This window comes from Oncorhynchus clarkii, chromosome 21, assembly GCF_045791955.1.
Source record: "Oncorhynchus clarkii lewisi isolate Uvic-CL-2024 chromosome 21, UVic_Ocla_1.0, whole genome shotgun sequence".
In the NCBI taxonomy this organism is placed as follows: Eukaryota; Metazoa; Chordata; class Actinopteri; order Salmoniformes; family Salmonidae; genus Oncorhynchus; species Oncorhynchus clarkii.
In genome coordinates, this window is record NC_092167.1 from 21,171,985 (window position 1) to 21,195,330 (window position 23,346).

Genomic DNA, 23,346 nt, shown 5'->3' on the forward strand with positions numbered 1-23,346 from the left:
TCTAGAGCACACTGAACCACACAGAACCAGTACTGGGTTAGTCGAGAGCACACAGAACCAGGTCTGGACTAGTATAGAACCCAGAGAACCACACAGAACCAGTACTGGGTTAGTCTAGAGCACACTGAACCACACAGAACCAGTACTGGGTTAGTCGAGAGCACACAGAACCAGGTCTGGACTAGTATAGAACCCAGAGAACCACACAGAACCAGTACTGGGTTAGTCTAGAGCACACTGAACCACACAGAACCAGTACTGGGTTAGTCGAGAACACACAGAACCAGGTCTGGGCTAGTGTTGAACACACAGAACCAGTACTGGGTTAGTCTAGAGCACACTGAACCACACAGAACCAGTACTGGGTTAGTCGAGAGCACACAGAACCAGGTCTGGACTAGTATAGAACCCAGAGAACCACACAGAACCAGGTCTGGGTTAGTCTAGAGCACACTGAACCACACAGAACCAGTACTGGGTTAGTCGAGAGCACACAGAACCAGGTCTGGACTAGTATAGAACCCAGAGAACCACACAGAACCAGTACTGGGTTAGTCTAGAGCACACTGAACTACACAGAACCAGTACTGGGTTAGTCGAGAACACACAGAACCAGGTCTGGGCTAGTGTTGAACACACAGAACCAGGTCTGGGTTAGTCGAGAGCACACAGAACCAGGTCTGGGCTAGTGTTGAACACACAGAACCAGTACTGGGTTAGTCGAGAGCACACAGAACCAGGTCTGGGCTAGTGTTGAACACACAGAACCAGTACTGGGTTAGTCGAGAACACACAGAACCAGGTCTGGGCTAGTGTTGAACACACAGAACCAGTACTGGGTTAGTCGAGAACACACAGAACCAGGTCTGGGCTAGTGTTGAACACACAGAACCAGTACTGGGTTAGTCGAGAACATGTAGGTCGGCGGTAGTCTAGATCACACAGAACCACATACAACACGGTCTGTCTATTTGGCTGAACACGATGTCTCATCTCTGCAGCTCCAAATAGAGATGGAGGAGGAAGTGTGAACGGGAGGAGAGATGGAGAAGTGTGAGGTGCAGGTGTGATCTACCACAGCAGAGTCTGAATGTTAGATTGCAGAGTGTTAGATTGCAGTATTCAGTATGAATATGATGAACATTCCGTATACTTCTGTTTGTATCCTGGAGTTAGTGTTTTACTTCCTGCCTGGTCATGTGATGTGGTGTTTAAGTAGTAACATTTTGCCCTGTGCCCCCTGCCCAGCTTATCCCAGTACAGCGATGAGAACATGATGGATGCTGGGAATCTGGCCATCGTCTTCGGCCCCACCCTGCTGCCCACGCCCGACGCCCTGGACCAGGTGGCCTGCCAGGCGCATGTTAATGAGGTCATCAAGACGGTCATCCTGCACCACGACAACATCTTCCCCGACCCCCCGGAGCTGCCTGGGCCCATCTATGAGAAGTGCATGACCGGAGACCAGTACTGGTGAGACAGATGAACTATACTGTATACTCCAGCCTTGCAACCAACCATCTGTGCTTTTATCCTTCTGTTCATCCATTTTGTGAAGTACCAAGGGGGCCCGGTTCTAGCAAGTCTGTCTAATATCGCTGACTGCTGCAGTTATGGTGCTTACACTCCCTTTTTCATCCTTTCCCTCCCTTCACACCCAAACTCTCTTTCTCTCCCTTTATCCTCTCCAGCGAGAGTCCGTTCAGCGAGCCGGGTGGGGAGGCGGAGCCTGATGGCGGCACAGAGACTCAGACCAGTGAGGAGGGTACGCTCTGACCTCTGACCTCTGCACAATCACCCAGTGGGCTTCTCTCTCTTATCCACCAATGGATAGAGAGCTGTCTCCATGGCAACAGCTAGCATAGAGACTCCTCTCTCTCCCTCTGTCGTCTCTCGCTGTGTGCAGTGTGTGATTCCCATTGTAAGGGGGAGGCGGTGGGGTGATGGCTAGCTAAGACTCTTATGCTCTGATTTCTCTTTCGCGTCCCCCTCGTTCCTCATTGGCTGAGCTCGGAAGGTCAAGCCGGGGACATAAGTGATTGACAGGTCCCCCTCGATCATACGACTTGGCTCTTATCTCTCTGTCCTTCTGCCTCCCGCCCCCTCTCTCTCCATTTCTCTCTCTCTCCATTTCTCTCTCTCTCTCTCACTCTCACTCTCACTCTCACTCTCTCTCAGAGGGGGAAGCAGTAGAGGCAGTGGCCAGGTTTGACTATACGGGCCGGTCGGGGCGGGAGCTCTCCTTTAAGAAGGGAGTGACCCTGCAGCTGTTCCAGCGTGCATCACATGACTGGTGGGAGGGGCGACTCAACGGCACCCATGGCCTGGTGCCTCACCAGTACATAACACTGAAGGACAGGCAAGTACACGGCTACAGCATAGCTAGCACATAGCATACACGCTAAGTGACACAACAATGCCAAGAGAACATGTCTGTAAAATATGCCTACAGCGGCATCCCATTGTGGATTGTTATCAAGTTAACTGTTGAATGAAAATGTACGTGCTCAACTCATTTTACTGTATCAAAGGAACTGCCCCTTTTTGACTCTTTAAACATGTTTTGGGGGATTGATGGATTGATTGACTGACTGAATTGATTGTTGACCTAATTTATTAATTAAATTGATTGGAGTGAACAATTACTGGCCACTAGTATTGATTGACTAACTGATCATTTGTCTCATTTGTTAGTGCCCTGATTGGTTGGCTAACAGGTTCTGTTTAACACTGATTAGTTGGTAAGAGGTGCTGTGTGGTGTTTCAGGCCTGACTCTGCATCAACAGTGGACAGCGACAGTGGGAGCACTAGCAATGATGACAAGAGAGCCAGAAGTGAGCTGAGCTCTCCTACAGACAGACAGCCTGAGACCTACAACAGGTCAGTAGTTAGATCGCCAGAGACCTACAACAGTTCAGTAGTTAGATCGCCAGAGATCTACAACAGGTCAGTGGTTCGATCGCCAGAGACCTACAACAGGACAGTAGTTAGATCACCAGAGACCTACAACAGGTCAGTGGTTCGATCGCCAGAGATCTACAACAGGTCAGTGGTTCGATCGCCAGAGACCTACAACAGGACAGTAGTTAGATCGCCAGAGACCAACAACAGGTCAGTAGTTAATACACCACAGACCACCACAAACCTATAAAATGCACAAAGCTAACAAACTAAGCTAGTTGTTTGTGGAGTGTATTTATTTAGTCAAGCTCTAATCTTAACTAACGTTCCATATTGTATGTCTCTCAACAGCAGCCACCGCAGGAAGCGGACTAACATTTTCCGTCGCCCCCTCGGTCGCTCTAAAGACCATGGTAACGGGAGTGTGTTGGAGAGGAACTCGCCGCCCGTCACTGGTCACTTCAGCCCGCGGGAGCTCCTTCTGGGGCGGGGCACTGGTTTAACCCCGCCTCTCGACAGCCCTGAGCGTCGTCGCCGTTCCACTGCCGTGGTAACGGTTACCGTGAGCCGCCACGATTCACTGCGTCGGCCTGAAGACACGCCCATCCGGCGCTCCAGCAGCGGGCAGCACGGCTTCAGCTCCAGAACCCTGGACCCAGACACACTGGCACAGGTACACTCTCTCACACGCACATACTTTCACACACACACAAGTACATATAGTAATTATACAAAAAACAAACATACTTCATCTTATATTTTCTCTCTGCCACTCTCTCTTTCCTCGTTCCCTTTTCTCTGTAGGACATAGAGGAGAGTGTGAGTGTGGCTCTGGGGCAGCTGAGGCAGTTGGAGCGTGGGGGCTGCAGACCGGCTCCTGACGTGGTCCTGGACACTCTGGAGCAGGTTAAGAACAACCCAATCACTGCCTGCTCCTCCGAGTCGCCCAGCCCCCACAGCACCCCCTCCACCCCAGGGACTCCTGGTACCCCTAGTCCCCTCAGCCCTCTGAGCCCCCTCATTCCCCTCCCTGGCCCCCCTCCCGCACCCATCCGATCCACCAACCCCTCCCCCGACACCCTGGGCTCCTTCAAGCCCGTAGTGGGGGCTCCTCTCCGTATGGGAGCTCCGCTTCGCCCCCCAGCCTTGAGGCCGAAACCCCTGGTGCCGCCCAAGAGCAACACCCCCCCTCTGCCCCCGCTGCTGGACAAGTCCTGCACCGTGTGATGAGCCAAACCGGGTCAAAATAAAGAGTGGGAGAACAGGGTACCTGCTTACTGTTTAGAAACCTGAACAAGGGTAGAAAGTGGTAGGACAGATCTGAAACAAACAGTTTTTATGTAGTAATACTAAATAATATATGATCTATGATATGCCATGATATTTATGTGTGTCGTCAGGTTGGTGTGTACTCTCTTCTTGGTGTGTAGGAGTTAACGTTCTCCATGTATCAAAGCATTTATCAAAGGGTAGCTGTGTAAAATGGGACTGCTGAATGGGAGAAGTACAAGGAAAAAAAGTATAAGCTAAAGAAAGCAGAAACCCTATCCTGTAAAAGAGATGTAGTCACAGATGTGTGGGAAGTGTAGTTCTCCTCCAGTGAAATGTAGTTTCAGTGATGTGAACGTTGACTATGTAATGACAAAAGGCTCCTCAGCTAATGAAGGTCTATCACCAAAAGGCTGCTGTGTTCTTAGTGTATTTCGATTGGCTGCTGCATCTACGAGCGATTTTCATTGGCGACGCAAAAGTAAAGGACAATGCGGAGTGAAGATGTGCCTGATGGGTAAAGGGAGGCTCACACAGAGTGGAAACATAAGGGCGGATGTCTGTGTGATCTTTTTTTAAATTATTTTCTATTTCACTTCGTTCCGCTGCTAAGCTCACTAATGCCTCAACCGAAGCCTCTCGAGGCATTGGTGACAAAACTCACATTCTATTTAACCAATGTTCAGCTATTTAATGAATGTTCCAGTATTTAACGACTGTTCAGCTCTCTATTGAATGTTCAGTGGGCAATAATGTCACAGGGGCCGGCAGCGGCGTTAACCCCCACTACTAGAAAACCGCCTTTTCGTGTTCAACCGATACACACACAGGCCAGGTACACACTCACAGGCCAGGGGAAATAGTTTGGAGGTACAGTGGTGGAGGGGGTTAGGAGTTTGTAGAGTACGTTTCCCTCGGCCTGTGTGTGTGTGTGACTTCTTTCCCCTGTTTGTCTGTGTGTGTTTCCTCTGCCTGCCCTCGTTCTGTTCCTTTGTAAGTGCGATGGTGGATAAAATGATGGATTATTCATGTCTGCCTTTAGTAACATAACATGTGCAGGACAGGGGTGCGTGTTGCTGGCAGTTGGTGTGTTTGGGAATATGGTGTATCTGGTTGTGTTAGACTGAAGTCACTAAATAACCTTAAGTTCACAGTAAGCAAACAGGCTGTGGGGCTTTTGAGTGTAAATGCCCAAAATACACTTGGAACAGCAGCACACTGAATGTGTCCTCTTTACTGGGTTGGGAACTGTTGCGTGTGTGTTTGAGCAGTACTGGGGATGTGTGTCTTTAAGAATGGGCTATGGGCGTGCATCGGTTTGTGTGTGTCAATGTGAAAGTGCCTTTTTTTTTTTACCCTCGTCTTTGTGGGGAGTTTTATCCACTCGTGCATGTCCCGAACAGAGAGCAGCAGCACTTAGAATGAAATAATCAGTGTTTAGTAGAAGACTGAATTATGAATCCTAGAGTTAATCTATTGTGACATTGCACTTTGATGTATTGGGAAAATTGTGTACTTGGCATGTAGCATTATAACATGTAAACAGGTGCATTTTAAGGGACGTTGGTTTCTCTCAGAATGTGTCTGATAATTAAAGGAAATGGTTTAGTCTGTTGCTGTATCTGAAACTCCTGAGCTTCCTAAAGACAAGCTCTTATACCCAAGTGGATAGTATTGATGTTGTGTTTATATTATAAATAAAAGGGAAGAAATTAACAAGTGCGTTTTGGTTCGTCGAGCCTTCATTATTGCCTTATCACCTGCGGCGTGTGAGTGGGGTCGGAAAAGGGGATGGGACGTGCTACAGTTGGCTGTCTGAACACTCACTAATGTCCGTATTTAATTTTTTTACCTTTATTTAACTAGGCAAGTCAGTTAAGAACAAATTCTTATTTTCAATGACGGCCTAGGAACAGTGGGTTCAAACCCCCGAGCTGACAAGGTACCAATCTGTCGTTCTGCCCGACTTCAGTCTAACACAACCAGATACACCATATTCCCAAACACGCCTGTTCAGGGGCAGAACGACAGATTGGTACCTTGTCAGCTCGGGGGTTTGAACTTGCAACCTTCCGGTTACTAGTCCAACACTAACCACTAGGCTACCCTGCCGTCTTAAGTAGCTTCCGAAACACGTGAAAGCACCTCTTACACACACGTCATGCTGCTTTTTTTCTACAGTCGTCTCAAAACTTTTATTCAGGAATTAAACGGCAAAATAAGTACAACTACATAAGATGACATACAGTGAAACCAAATTAAGCACTTTTGTTAAAACGGTAAACAAACAAATGTTAAAAGTATACATAAATTAAGCAAAAGACTTCAGTACATAGCATCATCATATCCCTGAGAGGGATAGGAAGTTGGCTATCCTGTGTTGGAATAGAAACAGCGCAAACGTTCACTGTGAGAAGGCCACACTGCGTCTAAGAATCAGTGACGCACATCTTTGGTCTGGAACTGATTTGGCAAAACAAACTAAAGGATTCAAAGCACGATGCTCAACAGAACCAACAGTTGGACCACGGGTTCAAGCCATTCTCTGATTTAAAACAAGCTAATGCTGAGGTTCTAATTATATTTTAAATATCAAGTCGTAAAGCAAAAGGTCCTGGCCACCCATTTTTAATAAGCTAAAACCAATCAGAATATTGCAACAATGTTACTCAATAAGCTTTCCTAATGATTAGACAACTTCATCCATCCTGTCTTTCTACGGAACTGGAACAATCCCTTGTTTCTCTTAACGATACACACACACACTCTGCCCCTTTATGGGGACAGTCAGTTTACGATGTATATGAAGTAGGGCATCTCTCTCTCAGCCTTTGGAGCCAGGTTTGAGGGTGCTGAATGGTTTGGAGTTCCTCAGCGAGCCAGAGATCTCCTGCAGGAAGGCGGTGATGTGTGAGTCCTTCTCGGACTTCCTGCCATCGAAGATGACCACCAGGGTGAAGTGTGATTCTGGTCGGGTCAAGTAGTAAGTGCTCTGGACTTTGTCGTCGTAGAAGTGTACCACCTTGTCCAGCGTGTTGAGCTCCGCCTCGCGGTCGCCCATCATCATGATGACGTTGGGCCAGTGCGTGAGTGGCCGCTCGCCCCCGGGAAGGGACACCACGGCGGGGAACTGCTCCACACCCTTGGGCGCCTCGCGGTACGAGTGCGGGTGGTGGTAGCCGTGGCCCTGGAAGCTGTCCAAGCCGCGGTTGTCGAACACCAGCGACACGTTGTTGGCATCGTGTTTGCGGATAAACGAACAGATCTTGCCGTGGTAATCGGGCGCCGTGCGTGCCGTCAGGGCCTTCATGTCTGCGGACACCGTCTGCCTGCTCAGCGCCTCATGGAAGTAGAAGCTGAATTTAGCCAGGAGCGCCCCCTGGAGGCGCTGCAGCCACACGTACAGGTGAGGTGGCTGCACGGCCTTCTGGGACTGGCCCCCGAACAGGTGCTTTCGGGTTTCCCTCTGGCGCTGGAAGAGCTGTCCCCAGGCAGTGAGCTTAGAGCTAGCCCCGTGCAGGCTGAGCAGGGCGGGCAGGAAGTGCCACTCTGACACCTGGGCCTGGCAGCGCAGGAGCTGTGTCACCACATCCACTTCTGTCTGGAAGCCCCCCTCCAAGCGGCCCAGGATGGGGTGGTGGAACCTGGGAGGAGGGAGGAGATGGAGGGGTCATTGGAGAGAAAGCTATATCTAATATAAGGGAGAAATGCTGCTGGTGTCAAGATGGTAGCCTTAACTGATCACACTCCACTACGAATCAATCGTGTTCACTATTCTGTAAGACCAATTATCCTAATGATAAATAGCCTCATTAGCACTAATGCTAATTAATATACTGTAAGAGATGGACTGTGGCCGTAGAACAGAATTGGATGTCTCTGGTGCTCTGTGCTGCTAAGGGTGTGCGCACTATGCACATTTGTGTGTGCGACTGGGTGTGGAGGTTTTGGCCCTGATTAGCAGTTAATATCCTGTGTATTCTCAGTGCTGATTACGTTTCCTGGCAGTGTCGACTGCTGTGCGAGAAAGTCACCTTCAACCCTGACTGCACAACCACCCATGTGTGCCAGATTGTGACTCGCTGCAGTGTGAACTGCGACTCCGCCGCACAGTGGGCAATTCTGTGTTGGGTTTGCTTTGGTTCCGGCTGAGCTCAATTTTACATCTGCTGATTTCAGCAGAAATCTCCCCACCCCTCCCTCCCCTGTAGTGCTCGCCCACCACCCGCCCCTCCCTCCCCATACTCTTGTTTCTGCAATTTCTCAGCCACTCACACACTATCACAGCCTGCACACACAGCTGAGCTTACACACATGGCACGTCCCACCCACCTGGAGCTGTACTTCTGCAGCACTGCCTCGAGGGTGGTGACCAGCTCCTCTGAGTTGATGTTCTTCTGGCTGCCCAGCGCATGCATCTTCTCGTACAGGTCAGCCATCTCCATGCGTGCCTGGGTGAAGTGGCACAGCTGCTCCGACAGGTGAGACAGCAGGTCCTCCAGGTAGGGTACGGAGCCTGGCTGGGCGTGGCGCCCCATGGTCACCACCTTCCTCAGCGCGTTGAACAGGGAGGTGTAGATGGTGCGGATGGAGTCCTTGCGGCTGAAGAACGACTGGCCGCCTGCAAGAGTGGGTTATGATCCTGATTAACATATTGGAGCAACTTAGAGAAAACAGTCCATGTTGGAAATTGTTGTTTGTGGCGCTATAACCTAACGTAGCTGATGTTTTAAAGTCCCAACAACCGAATTTTCAGGGGAAATGGAAACTGGGATAAATACGGTAAACATCCACTTCCACTTCCCCGTCCGTGTGGGGTAGACGTGATGTGCTGTCTTCTGTGGGTTTTATCGGCGTTTGGCATCTAACATTATGGTGCATTACCTCCACCCTCGTACTAGATCTCATTCTCCCTCTTTCCCTCTGATTCTGCCCACACTGTAGCAATACATGCTCAACCGTCTGTTTCCTGGCAATAATCACACTTTCCTATCACATTTAAAGTCTTATTCAACTGGCGGTGTCCCATCCTTAATCTTGTAAAAAATAGCACCCTCTCTTCTGTTCCTTCCTGCCATCCTCCACTCCCAGACTTTCATCTGTACTTCAAATAAACACCTGCCCTCAGTATCTCTATTCCACTGTTCCTGCCATCGCTGCACCATCACTGTCCATATCAGGATTTTTGCCTCGGCCTTGCTCGTTGAAACTACAACATCCCCACTACTAAGTGTTTGTTTAGCCAGTACCTCAACTGCCTCGTTCCCCTCCACCCACACATGGGCTGGGACCCAAGTAAATCGTATCCTGCCATGGGTTTGTAGTACCTCAAAGCAGGTACTCAAACTCATCAACACTGAATGAATCAAAGCAAATAACTATTCTGGCTGGCTTGACTTCTTCCACCCACATCCAGACCAACAGTATGCCCATCAGCTAGACCGTATATACAGCCAGATGATCTGTAATAAGTTTCCTGGCTGCCACCCCACATTCCTGCACCACAAATGCTGACCCAGTGCATCCTGTCCTTGAATCAGTTTTGAACCATCTGTGTAAATGACCACAGAATCCTAATACACAGTATCCTAATACACAGTATCCAGATGTCTATTAAACAAATCCGATGGATCGACACCCTATCTTTCTGTCGTCTCTCCAACACTTCTCAATCAACTAGGCAGGAGTAGCCATGGTGGACTTACAGGAAGCTACCATTCGACTAAACTCCAATGCATTTCAATTAACAGGTGTACCTTGTTAATTTGTGGAATTTCTTTCCTTAATGCATTTGAGGGAATCAGTTGTGCTGTGTGACAAGATATGGGTGGTAGACAGAATTTGGTAAAAGACCAAGTCCATATAATGGCAAGAATAGCTCAAATAAGCAAAGAGAAATGACAGTCCATCATTCTTTTAAAACAAAGGTCAGTCAATTCCGAACATTTCAAGAACTTTTAAAGTTTATTCAAGTGCAGTTACAAAAACCTTCAAGCACTATAATGAAACTAGCTCTCATGAGGACCACCACAGGAAAGGAAGACACAGAGTTACCTCTGCTGCAGAGGATAAGCTCATTAGAGTTTCCAGCCTCAGAAAGTGCAGCTCAAATAAATGCTTCACAAAGTTCAAATAACACATCTCAACATCAACTATTCAGAGGAGACTACGTGTATTAGGCCATCATGGTCAAATTGCTGCAAAGAAACCACTACTAAAGGACACCAATGTGAAGAGACTTGATTGGGCCAAGAAACACGAGCAATGGACATTAGACTGGTGGAAATCTGTCCTTTGGTCTGATTAGTTGAAATTCAAGATTTATGGTTCCACTCGCCGTGTCTTTGTTAGATGTAGACTAGTTCAACGGATGATCTCCCCATGTGTGGTTCCCACCATGAAGCATGGAGGAGGTGTGATGGTACTTTGCTGGTGACACTGTCAGTGATTTATTTAGCGATCTGCCATCCCATGTGGTTTGGGCTTAGTGGGACCATCATTTGTTTTTCAACAGGACAAATGACCCAACACACCTCCAGGCTGTGTAAGGGCTATTTGACCAATAAGGAGAGTGATGGAGTGCTGCATCAGATGACCTGGCCTCTACAATCACCCGACCTAAACCCAATTAAGATGGTTTGGGATAAGTTGGACCGCAGTGCTCAGCATATGTGGGAACTCCTTCAAGACTGTTGGAAAAGCATTCCAGGTGAAGCTAGTTGAGAGAATGCCAAGAGTGTGCAAAGCTGTCATTAAGGCAAAGGAAAGCTTCTTTGAAGAGTAAAAAATATTTTGATTTGTTTAACTTTGTTACTACATGATTCCATGTGTTATTTAATAGTTGTGATGTCTTCACTATTATTCTACAATGTAGAAAATAGTACAAATAAAGAAAAAACATTGAATGAGTTTGTCTGGTACTGTACATGGTCCTAAATGAGGAATGCCCAGCCCCCCACTCCTTCCCCATCAGACAGCGCATCACATTTAGCACCTTCTTACACCTTACACCCTCCCATCACTCAATCAATGGCTTCTGCCCAGGTCAGGTTAGTGTCAAAGTACACCACGAGGAACTGGAAGAACCCCACCCTCTCCAGGTTTCTTCCATATAACCTCAAGCATATATCATCTCCCACCTGGTAAAGAACACATAGTTCTCTACAGAGAACCTGAATCCCCACATTAATGCCCACCGCTCTACCTCGTCAATCGCTTCCTGTACCTTCCTGACTATGTATGTCACATTTCTTCCCCTCCTTCCATAAGGCCCCATAATCTGCAAATAATGACCTCCCCATATCCGGCTATAACTGCAAGTAAACATCATTGATTATGATAGAGAACAACAGAGGTCTATTCACACTCCTCTGTGGTGTACCGTTATCCACCATTTAGCTGCCTGAGACTTCCTTACCCGGATAGACCTTCCAAATAGGAAATCCTTTATCCAGTTGTACGTTCTTCCTCCTAACCCCATAATATCAACGTTATGTGCTGCTGAATACATAAATCATAAAAATCTGGGCTTGTATCGCCACCTGCTGTTAGAAACCTACACTTCAACGTTCTATTATGGAATGTGACTTTCTCGTCTGGATAATAACATCATGGTGATACTAGTCCCACTTGTGATAGGTCACATTAATTGCACCGAGGGGTGTCATTTTGCCACACCAATGAGTTTTGTAGTGCAACAAAAAAATGAATTTTCTGTCGGTGCTTCTTACCCAGTTTTTGTCCCAGGAACGTCATGTTGTGATAGGCCTTCTCCGCTGCGGCAAGGTGTGCGAAGGCGGCGAGGAGAGCGGCCCAGATGGCCCCTGCGCTCTTGCTGCTGTCCCTCTCTTTCTCCACATAATCCTTCGCCCGGTCGAACGAGAACATTCCGAGCTGCGTGAAGAAACTCTCCAGAATCGCCCGCTCACGAGGCACCGGCCGCAGTTCCTCCTCACGCGGAGCCTCCATCATGCTTTAGGATAGCTAACGATAATACAGCAAGATAACATGTGAATAGAACATTTATTGCCGTACTAAACTGGTCGCATACTTGCTCAATACTACTGCTATCCTGCTAGCTAAAGATCTAGGTAAAACAATTTAGCAACACCTCTCTCGTGTCAAACTGAATTTGTCAGAATGTATTGTTAATCCAGCACTGGCATAGAACAAACGAAATGTATAAAACATTATGCGGTAAATAAAATATTGTATACCAATTTAACTTGCTATTCCGTCGCCGCCATCTTGGTTTCAATTCACAACACTACACTACACTACGGCAAAGCAGAAGTGTCTGGCGGAATCGTTGCAATCTGAACGTCTAGCGCCTTCTTCTGACGTGGAGGGGTTAAAAAACAGTTACAGAAATACACTTGAATGGAAATATGAAAAAAAATGTGTTTAATTCCATCATTTTCGTTGGATAGAGCTGTGTTAATATTTAAGTACTTACCAAGTTGTAGGGAGAGTCATGCCCACCCCTATGCCATGGGAACGAAAAACCATCTTGATTTACCTTACAAGACCTGCCAACGAGCACTCAATGTGATTTAATTTGTCTGTTAAAGTATCCTTGAACACTTTTCAGATTTCTGGGGTGAGTGTTAGCAGCATTTGACGTCAAACATAAACGACTGTTTTCAATACTCTGCTAAAACCTGACACCGCACATTTTTGCCACACAGCAAGAAGAAGAAGGTAAGGGTTATTGTTAAGGTTAACAAGGGCACTGTTCAGCACTTTTTCATCTCACACTGTTAATCATTCACAGATGGATGAAATAATCCGTGACCACAGACCCAAAGAGAAAGGGGGAAATTATACCACAACTACCAATAATTTTTATCAACAGTATAATATTGGGGGCAAATATAATTAATGTGTGGCTTATTGGTAACAGATTATTGAAAATAGAATGTTTGATATTGTTAGTGTTCAAATACTGGAGAGTTGAGACCAAATCACGGACGCTGGACAGAGTGGATTTCAGTTGTAACAAAAGACAGTTTTAATGAGTCAGAGATATCTTGTCCCGCAGTTTTACGTGCACGGACCTAGTTCACATGACTCGGCAAGGAGCCAGGTGAAAAAGAGGCCTATACAATGGTTACATTCATTTTTATACATAGAATAAAGTAGGTGGAGTCTTGTCGTTTCGGTCTTCTTGACTGGTCGGAGGGTTGGAGGCGGGCCTTGCTCTAGCCAGAGCGGGCCCCATTGGTGCACAGCAAAAGTTCTTTGCTCTTGGGACCGGCCAGTTAGAGGGAGATGAGATGTGTGTTTATATAAGGAAGAGGGGGTCAGTCTTATGGCTGGGTGTATGTGTTCTTACGACGGAATGTCTTTGTTTATATGAGCTATGTGTATGAATATTTATATAACAATATTTAGAACACTTTCCACTTTTATTTCTGTGATGCTCTGAATTGAACGCGATCGCCCCTGCGTTGAGAAAGAACTACTAGCACTGCCAATCTGTTGCTGGTTTTCTACTTCCGCCTTCTCATCCGCAAGTGAGAGGCACCAAAAATGTCCAGTTACTCCAGAGTAATTAATCATGCCACCAGTATATTATGCAGCAACAAAGGTTCCCTGGCCTTCCAGCAATTGCACAGAAAAGTATTCCAGCGTGTTGAAATAACTGAGGACGACTTTTGGTACATTGTAAAGAAGTGTTCTCGGTTTGTTGTGGTGCGGAACCGAGAGAGAACGGACGAATGGGGAACTGACTGTGTGATTGTTGCAAAAACGTCGCTGCGACTATGCAAAAATTACACAAAACAAGATTGCAGAGATTGCCAGGAGCTTCACCTTTGCAAATATTTTGTTTATGGAAACTGTAGATTTGGGAAAGGCAGGTAAGAGAAACCTCGACCGTGGTGAGTAATTTTTTTACAAGGTTGAGGAGGGGAGTGGCTAGCTAGCAGCAGCATAGATGAGATGGCTATCACGCCCCTTTTATTCTGTATTGCTCAATTTGGACGAATAACACCTGCATCCTCTAGTCTAGTACACTAATGTGTGTAAGGTAGTGTTAGCACATTTATTATTATCATCAGAATGACCTATGTTTCCTTAAAGTCCTTGATTTGGAACAAGGCATATAATGATAATGAGTTTTCAGTAGCCTACACAAAAGCAAAAGGATGCTTGATGTCTTTATGGTACGTTCCTGTCTGTTTACATACTCTACTCCGGTCTGTCTGTGTGTGCTGTTCTCTCTGTAGGAAGCAGTGCAAGTTCTCACATGACGTGCGTTCAGAGCATAACTACACGCTCCTGAGGGAGTGCACTCTGCATGAGCTGCACGAGGATGACTTGTTCCTGTTACTGCTGCAGAATGATCCCACCCTGCTGCCGGAGGTAAAACACATACGCACAGAAACAAACACACAGAGAATATACAGCACAGGCCGCTCCACTACTGACTAGAGCCCCACTACACACCTGGATGGAGCCTTACCAAGGCCTGGCGGTCTCCATTAAGAAATGAGCCCAGCTCAAATCCCTAGCATCTCTCCCTAAGCCCCTGTAGACTTTCATATACCCTTTCTCCCATAGATGAATGCAGTAGAAATGCAATGCTGTGTCTCATGCTCTCTTTGTATGTAAATTTGTCTCTCTTGATCCATGAAGTCTTGCTCCCTTAAGTAAAATGTGGGACGTTTCTGCATTACAGGTTTCTGCCCTCAGGGAGTGTAGCAGTGTTCTGGGTGCTCTTTGTCTACCAGCTCATGGGTAGAAGGCGTAGACCTCCTCAATCTTTCTCTTTTTCTCTCACTCTTTTATCTCTTACTCATTCTATCTCCCCAAAGAGGGAAGGACAGGAGTAGCTGACATCCTGTCATTCCAGGGAAGGGAATTCTGGATGAGTTTATAGGCAGGTTCAGTGAGAAGTGAATCCTGCACACTGATTGGACGATACCTCTTCGAACCAGATGCACCTGGAATCTGATTGGCCAACTATATGGAGGCCTCGGAGCCACAAACAAGTTACTCAACAAAAAAAGGAAAAAACGTGTGTTCAGTTGTCCGAGAGTAATGTTGGCTCATCCAGTCTAAACAAATATCACAGTAAATTCATGAAAATGTTTAAAAGACGAAACAAAAAAACAAAAAACACTACAAATACCACCACGTCCAGCCTAAAGCCCAATGTCGGAGAAGAGTGATCTGAGATGAAGACACCTTGGACCTGTGGGACTTCCTGTGTGCAAAAAAAAAAAAAAAAAAGAACAAGAAAAAAGCAAATAAAGATTTTTATATATTTTTTTAAGAATACAAAAAAAAAGGAAATATAAAAACTTACGCTGTTGATGTGGGTTTGTCCCCGGGAAGTATTCGTTACCCAAAGAGGTAAAGTAGAACTTCTTGGTGTGCGAGGTTAGATAATTTTGACGATGGCCATGTATTCTAAAGGCAACTGCTTGGCCACTCTCTGGTTGGCTATGTGTGACTGCATTGCCACAATGATTGTCTCTGACATTGTTGCTGTGTGTTCCTGACATCAGGTGTGCTCTCACTACAACAAGGGCTCCGGGCCCCATGGCGCATGTACCTTCAGGGATGGCTGCACCAAGATGCACATGTGCATGCACTTTGTGCAGGACGACTGCATGTTCGGGTCTAAGTGCAAGAGGCAGCACGTCATCGACCAGCATGGCCTTCGCATGCTGGAGGAGAGGGGCCTCAGCGGTGACATCATCAAAGACCTGCCTTTCGTTTACCAGAACCTCCACCGCCTCAACACACCCACTACACCCTACAATGCTAAAGGTACGGAATCCCTCACCTGGAGCGTGTGTGTTCTTTTGGCTTGATCTGCAGTATTTATGCAACTGAGCTGTTCTCTTGGCCTGGTCTGCAGTATGTGTATAATCCCTCTGTATATGTGTGTATCAGAGCATGTAGGTGAGCTGGTCTCCAGGCCTGTGATCAAGAAAGAGGACAGGAAGGAGATTTGTCTGCATTTCATACGCAGGAACTGTAGATTCCAGGGTGAGCTCTCTTCTACTTGTTTTTATGTATTTTTGCCTGTTCAAATTTTTTATTTGTCACATGTGCAGAATACAACAGCCTTACCCTGAAATGCTTACTTACAAGCCGTTAACCAACAATGCAGTTCATGAAATGCAGTTAAAAAAAACTTTACTAAATAAACTAAAGTCAAAAACGAAATTAAAAGCAACACAAGGGGGGTACCGGTACCGAGTCAATGTGCATGGGTACAGGTTAGTCGAGGTAAGTTGTACATGTACAGTACCAGTCAAAAGTTTGGACACCTACTCATTCCAGGGTTTTTCTTTTTACTATTTTCTACATTGTAGAGTAATAGTGAAGACATCAAAACTATGAAATAACACATATGGAATCATGTAGTAACCAAAAAAGTGTTAAACAAATCAAAATATATTTTATATTTGAGATTGTTAAAAGTAGTCACCGTTTACCTTGATGACAACTTTGCAGACTTGGCATTCTTTCAACCGCCTTCATGAGGTAGTCACCTGGAATGCATTTCAATTAACAGGTGTACCGTGTTCATTTGTGGAATTTATTTATTTCCTTAATGAATTTGAGCCAATCAGATGTGTTGTGACAAGGTAGGGGTGGTATACAGAAGATCGCCCTATTTGGTAAAACACCAAATCCATATTATGGCAAGCACAGCTCAAATGGGGCGGCAGGGTAGCCTAGTGGTTAGAGCGTTGGACTAGTAACCGAAAGGTTGCAAGTTCAAATCCCCGAGCTGACAAGGTACAAATCTGTCGTTCTGCCCCTGAACAGGCAGTTAACCCACTGTTCCTAGGCCGTCATTGAAAATAAGAATGTGTTCTTAACTGACTTGCCTAGTTAAATTAAAATAAGCAAAGAGAAATGACAGTCATTAGTTTGACATGTTTGACAGTTAATCCAGAAAGTTAATCCAGAAAAGTCAAGAACTTTGAAAGTTTCTTCAAGGCAGTCACAAAAACCATCAAGCACTATGATGTAAATGGCTCTCATGAGGGCCGCCACAGGAATGCCACAGGTATACCACTGCTGGCTTGCTTCTGAAGCTAGGCAGGGTCCTGGTCAGTCCCTGGATGGGAGACCAGATGCTGGAAGTGGTGTTGGAGGCACTTGAACTCTGTGAACATTTATTTGGGCTAACAATATCTTGGTCTTAAAAATATCCCAATGCCCAGTGCCATCTTTCGGATGGGACGTGTGTCAGGTGTCCTGACTCTCTGAGGTCATTTAACGATCTCATGGCACTTATCGTAAGAGTAGGGGTGTTAACCCCGGTGTCCTGGCTAAATTCCCAATCTGGTCACCTAATAATCCCCAGTTTACAATTGGCTCATTCATCCCCTTCCTCTCCCCTGTAACTATCCCCCAGGTCGTTGCTGTAAACTTACCTGGTAAAATAACGGATAATTAAAAAAGGAACACCCGGAGTTACTTCTGCTGCAGAGGATAAGTTAATTAGAGTTAACTGCACCACACATTGCAGCCCAAATAAATGTTCACAGAGTTCAAGTAACAGACACATCTCAACATCAACTGTTCAGAGGAGACTGCGTGAACCAGTCCTTCATGGTTGAATTGCTGCAAAAAAACACTACTAAAGGACACAAATGAGAAGAAGAGACTTGCTTGGGCCAATAAACACGAGAAATGGACTTTAGACCAGTGGAAAGCTGTCCTCTGATGAGTCCAAATTTGAGATTTTTTGTTCCAGCCGCAATGTCTTAGTGACACGTAGAGTAGGTGAACGGATCATCTCCGCATGTGTGGTTCCCACCGTGAAGCATGGAGTAGGAGGTGTGGGGGTGCTTTGCTGGTGACACTTCAAAACTCTTGGAAAAGCATTCCTGGTGAAGCTGGTTGAGAGAATGCAAAGTGTGCAAAGCTGTCAAGAGAAAGGGTGGCTACTTTGAAGAATCTAAAATCTATTTTGATTTGTTTAACACTTTGTTTGGTTACTACATGATTCCATATCTGTTATTTCATAGTTTTGATGTCTTCACTATTATTCTAATAAACACTGAGTAGCAGCAGTGTAAAAACAAAGGGTGGGGGGAGGTCAATGTAAATAGTCCAGGTGGCCATTTGATTAATTGTTCAGCAGTCTTATAGCTTGGGTGTGGAAGCTGTTAAGGAGCCTTTTGGACCCAGACTTGATGCTCTGCTGTTGGTATATGTCTATGCTTTTGGTATGTTTGGTTGTGGTTCTCGCATGCTTGTTTGTGTAATGCATTTGTGTGCCCAGACCAGTGTATCCGTGTGCATTTTAACCTGCCTTATAAGTGGGAGGTGTTTGATGGGAACGACTGGATACACCTGCATCACACTGAGGACATTGAGAGAGCCTTCTGTGATCCCCGGAACACACACAGGTCAGGGTTCACCACTGCCCACTAAAGTTGAAAGTGGACTCTTATGCACCTTTTCAAACCAATATGTTTTCCCGACAACTTTATCATCTTGCTAACTTTTATTTACGCGAACCGACCTAGTCATGATTGAGGATAAAGTTCTGCCTATAGCTTAGTATGAAATGTAGCCGTAATGCTGAGGCGGCATTGGCGCGCACTATGCTCTTAAAGGAAAATCACACTCAAAATACTGTCTGTATTTTTCTATTATGAAAGTTATGTAACTTGAAAACTTGATTGCTGACATGCAAACATTTTGGGACTATGTCAACAATGGACCAATGATGGTTGCTAGGCAGCGCCCTTTCTACTTTCCTCCTGGCAGTTCTAAACTTTGCGAGGCATGTCACTTCACCCATCTCTTTACATAACCCACTGTTTTCTTAACCACAACTGGATGGATCTATATATCATTTCTTTGGGAATAAATATCACTGAATTGAAAGGCATTAAATTGTTGCTTACTGAAACTCCGAAAGTCATCAAATTGTTATACTACATTTGAAGCATTATTATTATTATTAGCATTACCCGTTATAATATTCATATGTGTAAACATACTGAATTATAATTGGATGCATTTTACCGCCGTATCATACTGTGCTATGATTGGTTAAGACCACCCAGGTGGTTAGGTCATGGCAGTTGATCATGGTTGGAGATAAGTGAACATGCAAGTTGTAGCTAGCTAATAAAGAGCTACATTAAGAAATATCCCGTAGTACTGCATTTTATTATTTTGTACAAAGTGTGCAAAACAAGACACCCATGTGTAGTCAACTATTTCAGCACCGTTTTGCGCGGCTTTGAGACCAGCGTGGGGACTCTTGATAAATCAATCAATCAATGTCAGATTTTTATTTTCACTGAATCTCCATTTGGATATGGGTTAGGCTACAATTAGGCTGTGGAAACGTTAGCTAAGTTGAGGTGAGTCCTGCTCGTGATCATTTTGTTTAGTTGACTCATTCATTAGCACTGATCAGAACATTTTGCCAGTATGTGCTGTAGCTTAACAAGTGGATTATTTTGCTCTTGCAGTCATTTAGTAGCCTTGTCCTACCTGACCAAAATATTGTGACTTGTCTTAATCAGTGTGATTTTCTGTAGGCTATATTTGGTTAATGCTCATAAAATAAAAAATCGTCCTCCCTCATCTTAAACGGCATCGACCGCCACTGACCGCCCACATGTACTCTCTCTTAAACTTGCCGGCATGTGCACAGGATATATAAAAGGCTTATCCAAGCAAGAATGTGGTAAAAAATGTGACTGTTTTAATTGGGTTCTAAAAAACATTTGTAGATGTATTTATTTTTACAGGCAACATACCATAAAGTCTGACTGTAAAATGAAAATAATCCATGAACATCTCTCTCTTTCTCTCAGTCCAGGATCTCGGCCAGTAGACTTCCTAACGATGACACAGGAGTCGGACCCCGTGCGGCGCCTCTCCACGGTTTCCTCGGTAACAAAGCCGGCTCACTACATCCTGACCACTGAGTGGCTGTGGTACTACAAGGGCGACCACGAGAACTGGATTGAGTTTGGAAGATCTGTGAGTCTGGAGGGAAAATGGGAGGCATTGAGTTTTGCGCTTTTTGTTTTGTTGTTGATATGGTTGTGAGGATTCTGTGATGTTAAGTAGTGGTGATGTTCTGGTTGAGTTACGGTTTAAGAGAATTCGGTATTGATAAGAGCTTGGATTCAATGCCAGGCGCTCTATAGAGCAGCGCATTACTCTTGAGTTTTAATTTAGCATGAGCCCACATGCGCATCGTTTACCGTTAATTCTATCTCCTGCGAACGTCGGGAAATTACCATTAAAAGTTGCGTTGTCGGCTGTCCAGTGTGCTACTCTATAAAATGCCTTGGATTGAATCCCGGCCTAAGTATGTGGTGGTGTTGCGGTTGTCTTGCGGTCAGGACGATAAACAGCGTATGACCTCCCTCTTGTCCCGGGAGCTGGAGGAAGCGTACCTGGCAGACGGATCTGCTGAGGTCACCATTATGAAAGGTCACCGCAACTACTACCTCAGTTTTCAAGGTAAAGCCCTTAGTACATCCCCAACATACACCTGCACTAAAATAGCTGAAATAAACCCGATCAATATGTTTATATCAAAACATACAGTGACCAGGACAAGGTGTCATTCATCTTTGAACTCCTCTTTTTTTCTACCCTTCCTTTCTTATCCCTACCCTCATTGCCTCTGTCCCTCTCCTCATCAACTTGTCCTCCACTTTCACACCTTCCTGCAGACATGTACCAGCGGAACCCCAAACACAACACCAAGAGGAGGGTGCGTCGCCGACCACGCTTCATCTCCATCATGGAAGTGGAGAACAAGACTGCACCGTAGAGAGAGAAGGGAGAGAGAGAAAATAAAGAGGAGGAATAAATGGGCAGATCTGTTCCTCTCTGAATGAATGGAGTACCTTTACTCTGGATCTGGTGAGTGGGGATAACTTGGACTGGCTGACAGTCACCCTAATACAACACGGTATGTAAGTCACTCAATATCACAGGGATGACTACCTGGTACAGCCATGAAGAGCCAGCAACAGGAAATCACAGTGTGTTGCTAATTTCAAATAATGTTACTGATGTAATATGCATTTCTTTAGCAATTACTTTCTTTTTTTTGCTCATTGGAAAACCCGGTGCTCTCAGATGGTGTCTGTTTTTACGTTTCCTGTAATCAAGTATCAATACCTAAATACAACTCATATTTTATGTACAAACTGTCTGACTGTAGACAAATGAGGAAGTATTTAAATGTTTCTGTATATTTTAACATTTTGAATATCTATCACGTTTTGAGTTCATTGCAGTCTAGTATATAACTCTATTCCCTTGCATGCATCTCTATATTTATGTAAAGATGAAGATGTGATAATAAAACTATAGACTGGTCTGGCATGTTTATTTGTGGAATCATTTTTCTACATGTCTATTTTCTGTTACTCAAGACCATACTCAGACTCATTTTCATGTCTCCCCATATTTAACATAATTATTTACACAGAAGCCTTATTATGAACATCATTTGGCCCTAATATTCTAAATGAAAACCATATCGATCAGCGTTTCTTAAAGTATGGGTCGCGGACCTGTTAATGGTGGGTCGCGACGTAAATGTATAATTATGTCATTAATTGAATGAATTTGGCCAAGTGCGACTGCGCTCTCTTATCCACAGTCTGCTCAGTTTGGGGAGAGGTTGTAGAGGGAGATGCCCATGTGCTTCGCGGTTTACTGGATCTTTTTTCTGCAGTTTTCTTGAAGATCACTCCGCGACCCACACCCTGCAGCGCTGTAGTTCAAACCACTGACTTGTTATTCACACTCGCCATCGCTCACCGCTGTCATGAAATGGATTCCAGCTAGCCACCAGTTCTGACTGAGCTCAATTGTCGTGAAACGCAAATACAATGATGACTATTTGTCTCTTTCATACAAACTTTGAGAAATAAAGAGGAGCACCCACAATGTGTTTTGTGTGGGGAAGTGCTTAGTAATGAGGCTCTCGAAACGAACAAATTATTAAAACGACACGTCCTGACCAAACATCTAGGCACAACATGACAGTAAACCCAATGAGTTCTTTCAGAACAGGGCAGAATGCTTCAGGAAACCGTGCTTCGAAAGTGGAAAAGTCAACTAGAAAGGCTTTGTCATTTTATAACTGGTGATAAAAAGCAGAAATAAGGGAGTACTATCTCTCATAGCAGTAGATATGAGTTTATCTTTCAAAAAATCCCGTCCCTTGTAACGTTACACAGCTAATAGCTAACGTTAGCCAAAGCAAACTAACTAGCTACTGAAAGTACAACCCTAAAAAACAGTTCAGATGAAGATGAAAAATGATCAGGCCTACTGTACAATCTACTGTATTGTTGAAAACAAGTCTAGGTTGTAACTGTTGCTGTTACAAGTAATCATTTTTATTCTGAACTGGAATAAACTGATTGAGGCAAGATGCTTTTTGAGACAAACAATCTGGGTTGCTCATCTGCAGCACGAAGCGGTCTCCTGCCTGACTGAGTGAGCAGTAGATGTTCTGATCCAGTTTGGCACCACATACCTATGCAAGTCAGGGTTCTCAAGTACAGAAACAGTGTCAATGCTGAGCATGACCTCAGTGTTGCACTGTCAAAAACTGAGCCCAGAATAGACATGCTTGTTGAAAACTTCAGCCAGCCACACACCTCTCATTACCACTGTGTGTGTTTTCTGGTCTAAATCTGTGTTAGGTGATAAATCAGTTTATTCCAGTTCAGAATGAAAAAAAAAAGTATTTTAAGAGCTAGAGTTCCAACCTAGACTTTCTGTCAACAATAATTTATACGGTAAGATGTACAGCAAGACATACTTTTTAAAATATGTACTGCTACTTAGGGTTGCACGATCAAAAAGCCTGTGTGTATGTTCTGTTATACATCTGTGTGATGTGATCAATCCGTTTATTCCAGTTCAGAATGAAATCATTTATTGTATTTTAACAGCAACAGTTCCAACCTAGACAGGAATGTAAGAGTGTTTTTAATGGCGAAAAAGAAACATTAAAATATATTTATGGGTATTTCATTGTTATTTGTTTTTGTCTATATTGCATTTTTTAGCCATAATGGCAATTACATTTTCCGATATTTACGTATAGTTGCATATTTTCCTAAGCTTGAGTCCCAGGAAAACACAAAATGTCTAATTTGTGTCCCAGGCTGAAAAAGTTGAAGAACCCCTGATAT

General features: G+C 45.0%; 3 protein-coding genes across 4 annotated transcripts in view; 2 read left to right on the top strand and 1 right to left on the bottom strand.

The window, feature by feature from the left end:
* LOC139379359 (SLIT-ROBO Rho GTPase-activating protein 1-like) overlaps window positions 1-4,990 on the top strand; it is a 31,855-nt gene extending 26,865 nt beyond the window's left edge. The window contains exons 18-23 of the mRNA XM_071122166.1: window positions 1,249-1,473; window positions 1,692-1,765; window positions 2,179-2,359; window positions 2,768-2,881; window positions 3,254-3,575; window positions 3,707-4,990. Coding sequence (XP_070978267.1) covers window positions 1,249-1,473; window positions 1,692-1,765; window positions 2,179-2,359; window positions 2,768-2,881; window positions 3,254-3,575; window positions 3,707-4,129 — 1,339 coding nt within the window. The 3' untranslated portion in view covers window positions 4,130-4,990. The remainder of the gene's footprint in view (window positions 1-1,248; window positions 1,474-1,691; window positions 1,766-2,178; window positions 2,360-2,767; window positions 2,882-3,253; window positions 3,576-3,706) is intronic.
* A 1,349-nt stretch (window positions 4,991-6,339) lies between these two features.
* LOC139378736 (KICSTOR subunit 2-like) lies at window positions 6,340-12,474 on the bottom strand. 2 transcript variants are annotated; one of them, XM_071121182.1, is made up of 4 exons: window positions 12,388-12,474; window positions 11,902-12,154; window positions 8,504-8,792; window positions 6,340-7,815 (listed from the first exon to the last, which is right to left on the bottom strand). In XM_071121182.1, exons 2-4 carry the CDS (start codon window positions 12,140-12,142, stop codon window positions 6,996-6,998), a joined length of 1,350 nt encoding a protein of 449 aa, XP_070977283.1. In that variant the 5' UTR covers window positions 12,143-12,154; window positions 12,388-12,474; the 3' UTR covers window positions 6,340-6,995. The 2 variants fall into 2 exon arrangements, with proteins under 2 accessions (XP_070977283.1, XP_070977284.1); XM_071121183.1 differs by lacking the exon at window positions 12,388-12,474 and having other exon boundaries at window positions 11,902-12,317.
* Window positions 12,475-13,419: 945 nt separating this feature from the next.
* Window positions 13,420-21,515, top strand: LOC139379360 (protein mono-ADP-ribosyltransferase PARP12-like). Its single transcript, XM_071122168.1, has 8 exons — window positions 13,420-14,031; window positions 14,401-14,536; window positions 15,685-15,949; window positions 16,076-16,171; window positions 18,429-18,555; window positions 19,984-20,152; window positions 20,521-20,641; window positions 20,857-21,515. The coding sequence occupies exons 1-8, from the start codon at window positions 13,703-13,705 to the stop codon at window positions 20,955-20,957; spliced, it is 1,344 nt and encodes a 447-aa protein (XP_070978269.1). The 5' UTR covers window positions 13,420-13,702; the 3' UTR covers window positions 20,958-21,515.
* The last annotated feature ends 1,831 nt before the right edge of the window (window positions 21,516-23,346 follow it).

What these genes read in the sequence shown, in the direction of transcription:
- LOC139378736 (XM_071121182.1), bottom strand. Translation starts at nt 12,142, where the DNA reads ATGATGGAGGCTCCGCGTGAGGAGGAACTGCGGCCGGTGCCTCGTGAG. An exon ending in GTTCCTGGGACAAAAACTGG is followed by an intron (nt 8,793 to 11,901) that starts GTAAGAAGCACC and finishes CCACTCTTGCAG; the next exon opens with GCGGCCAGTCGTTCTTCAGC. An exon ending in CTGCAGAAGTACAGCTCCAG is followed by an intron (nt 7,816 to 8,503) that starts GTGGGTGGGACG and finishes CCCTCCTCCCAG; the next exon opens with GTTCCACCACCCCATCCTGG.
- LOC139379360 (XM_071122168.1), top strand. Translation starts at nt 13,703, where the DNA reads ATGTCCAGTTACTCCAGAGTAATTAATCATGCCACCAGTATATTATGC. An exon ending in GATCCCCGGAACACACACAG is followed by an intron (nt 18,556 to 19,983) that starts GTCAGGGTTCAC and finishes TCTTTCTCTCAG; the next exon opens with TCCAGGATCTCGGCCAGTAG. An exon ending in GGATTGAGTTTGGAAGATCT is followed by an intron (nt 20,153 to 20,520) that starts GTGAGTCTGGAG and finishes TCTTGCGGTCAG; the next exon opens with GACGATAAACAGCGTATGAC.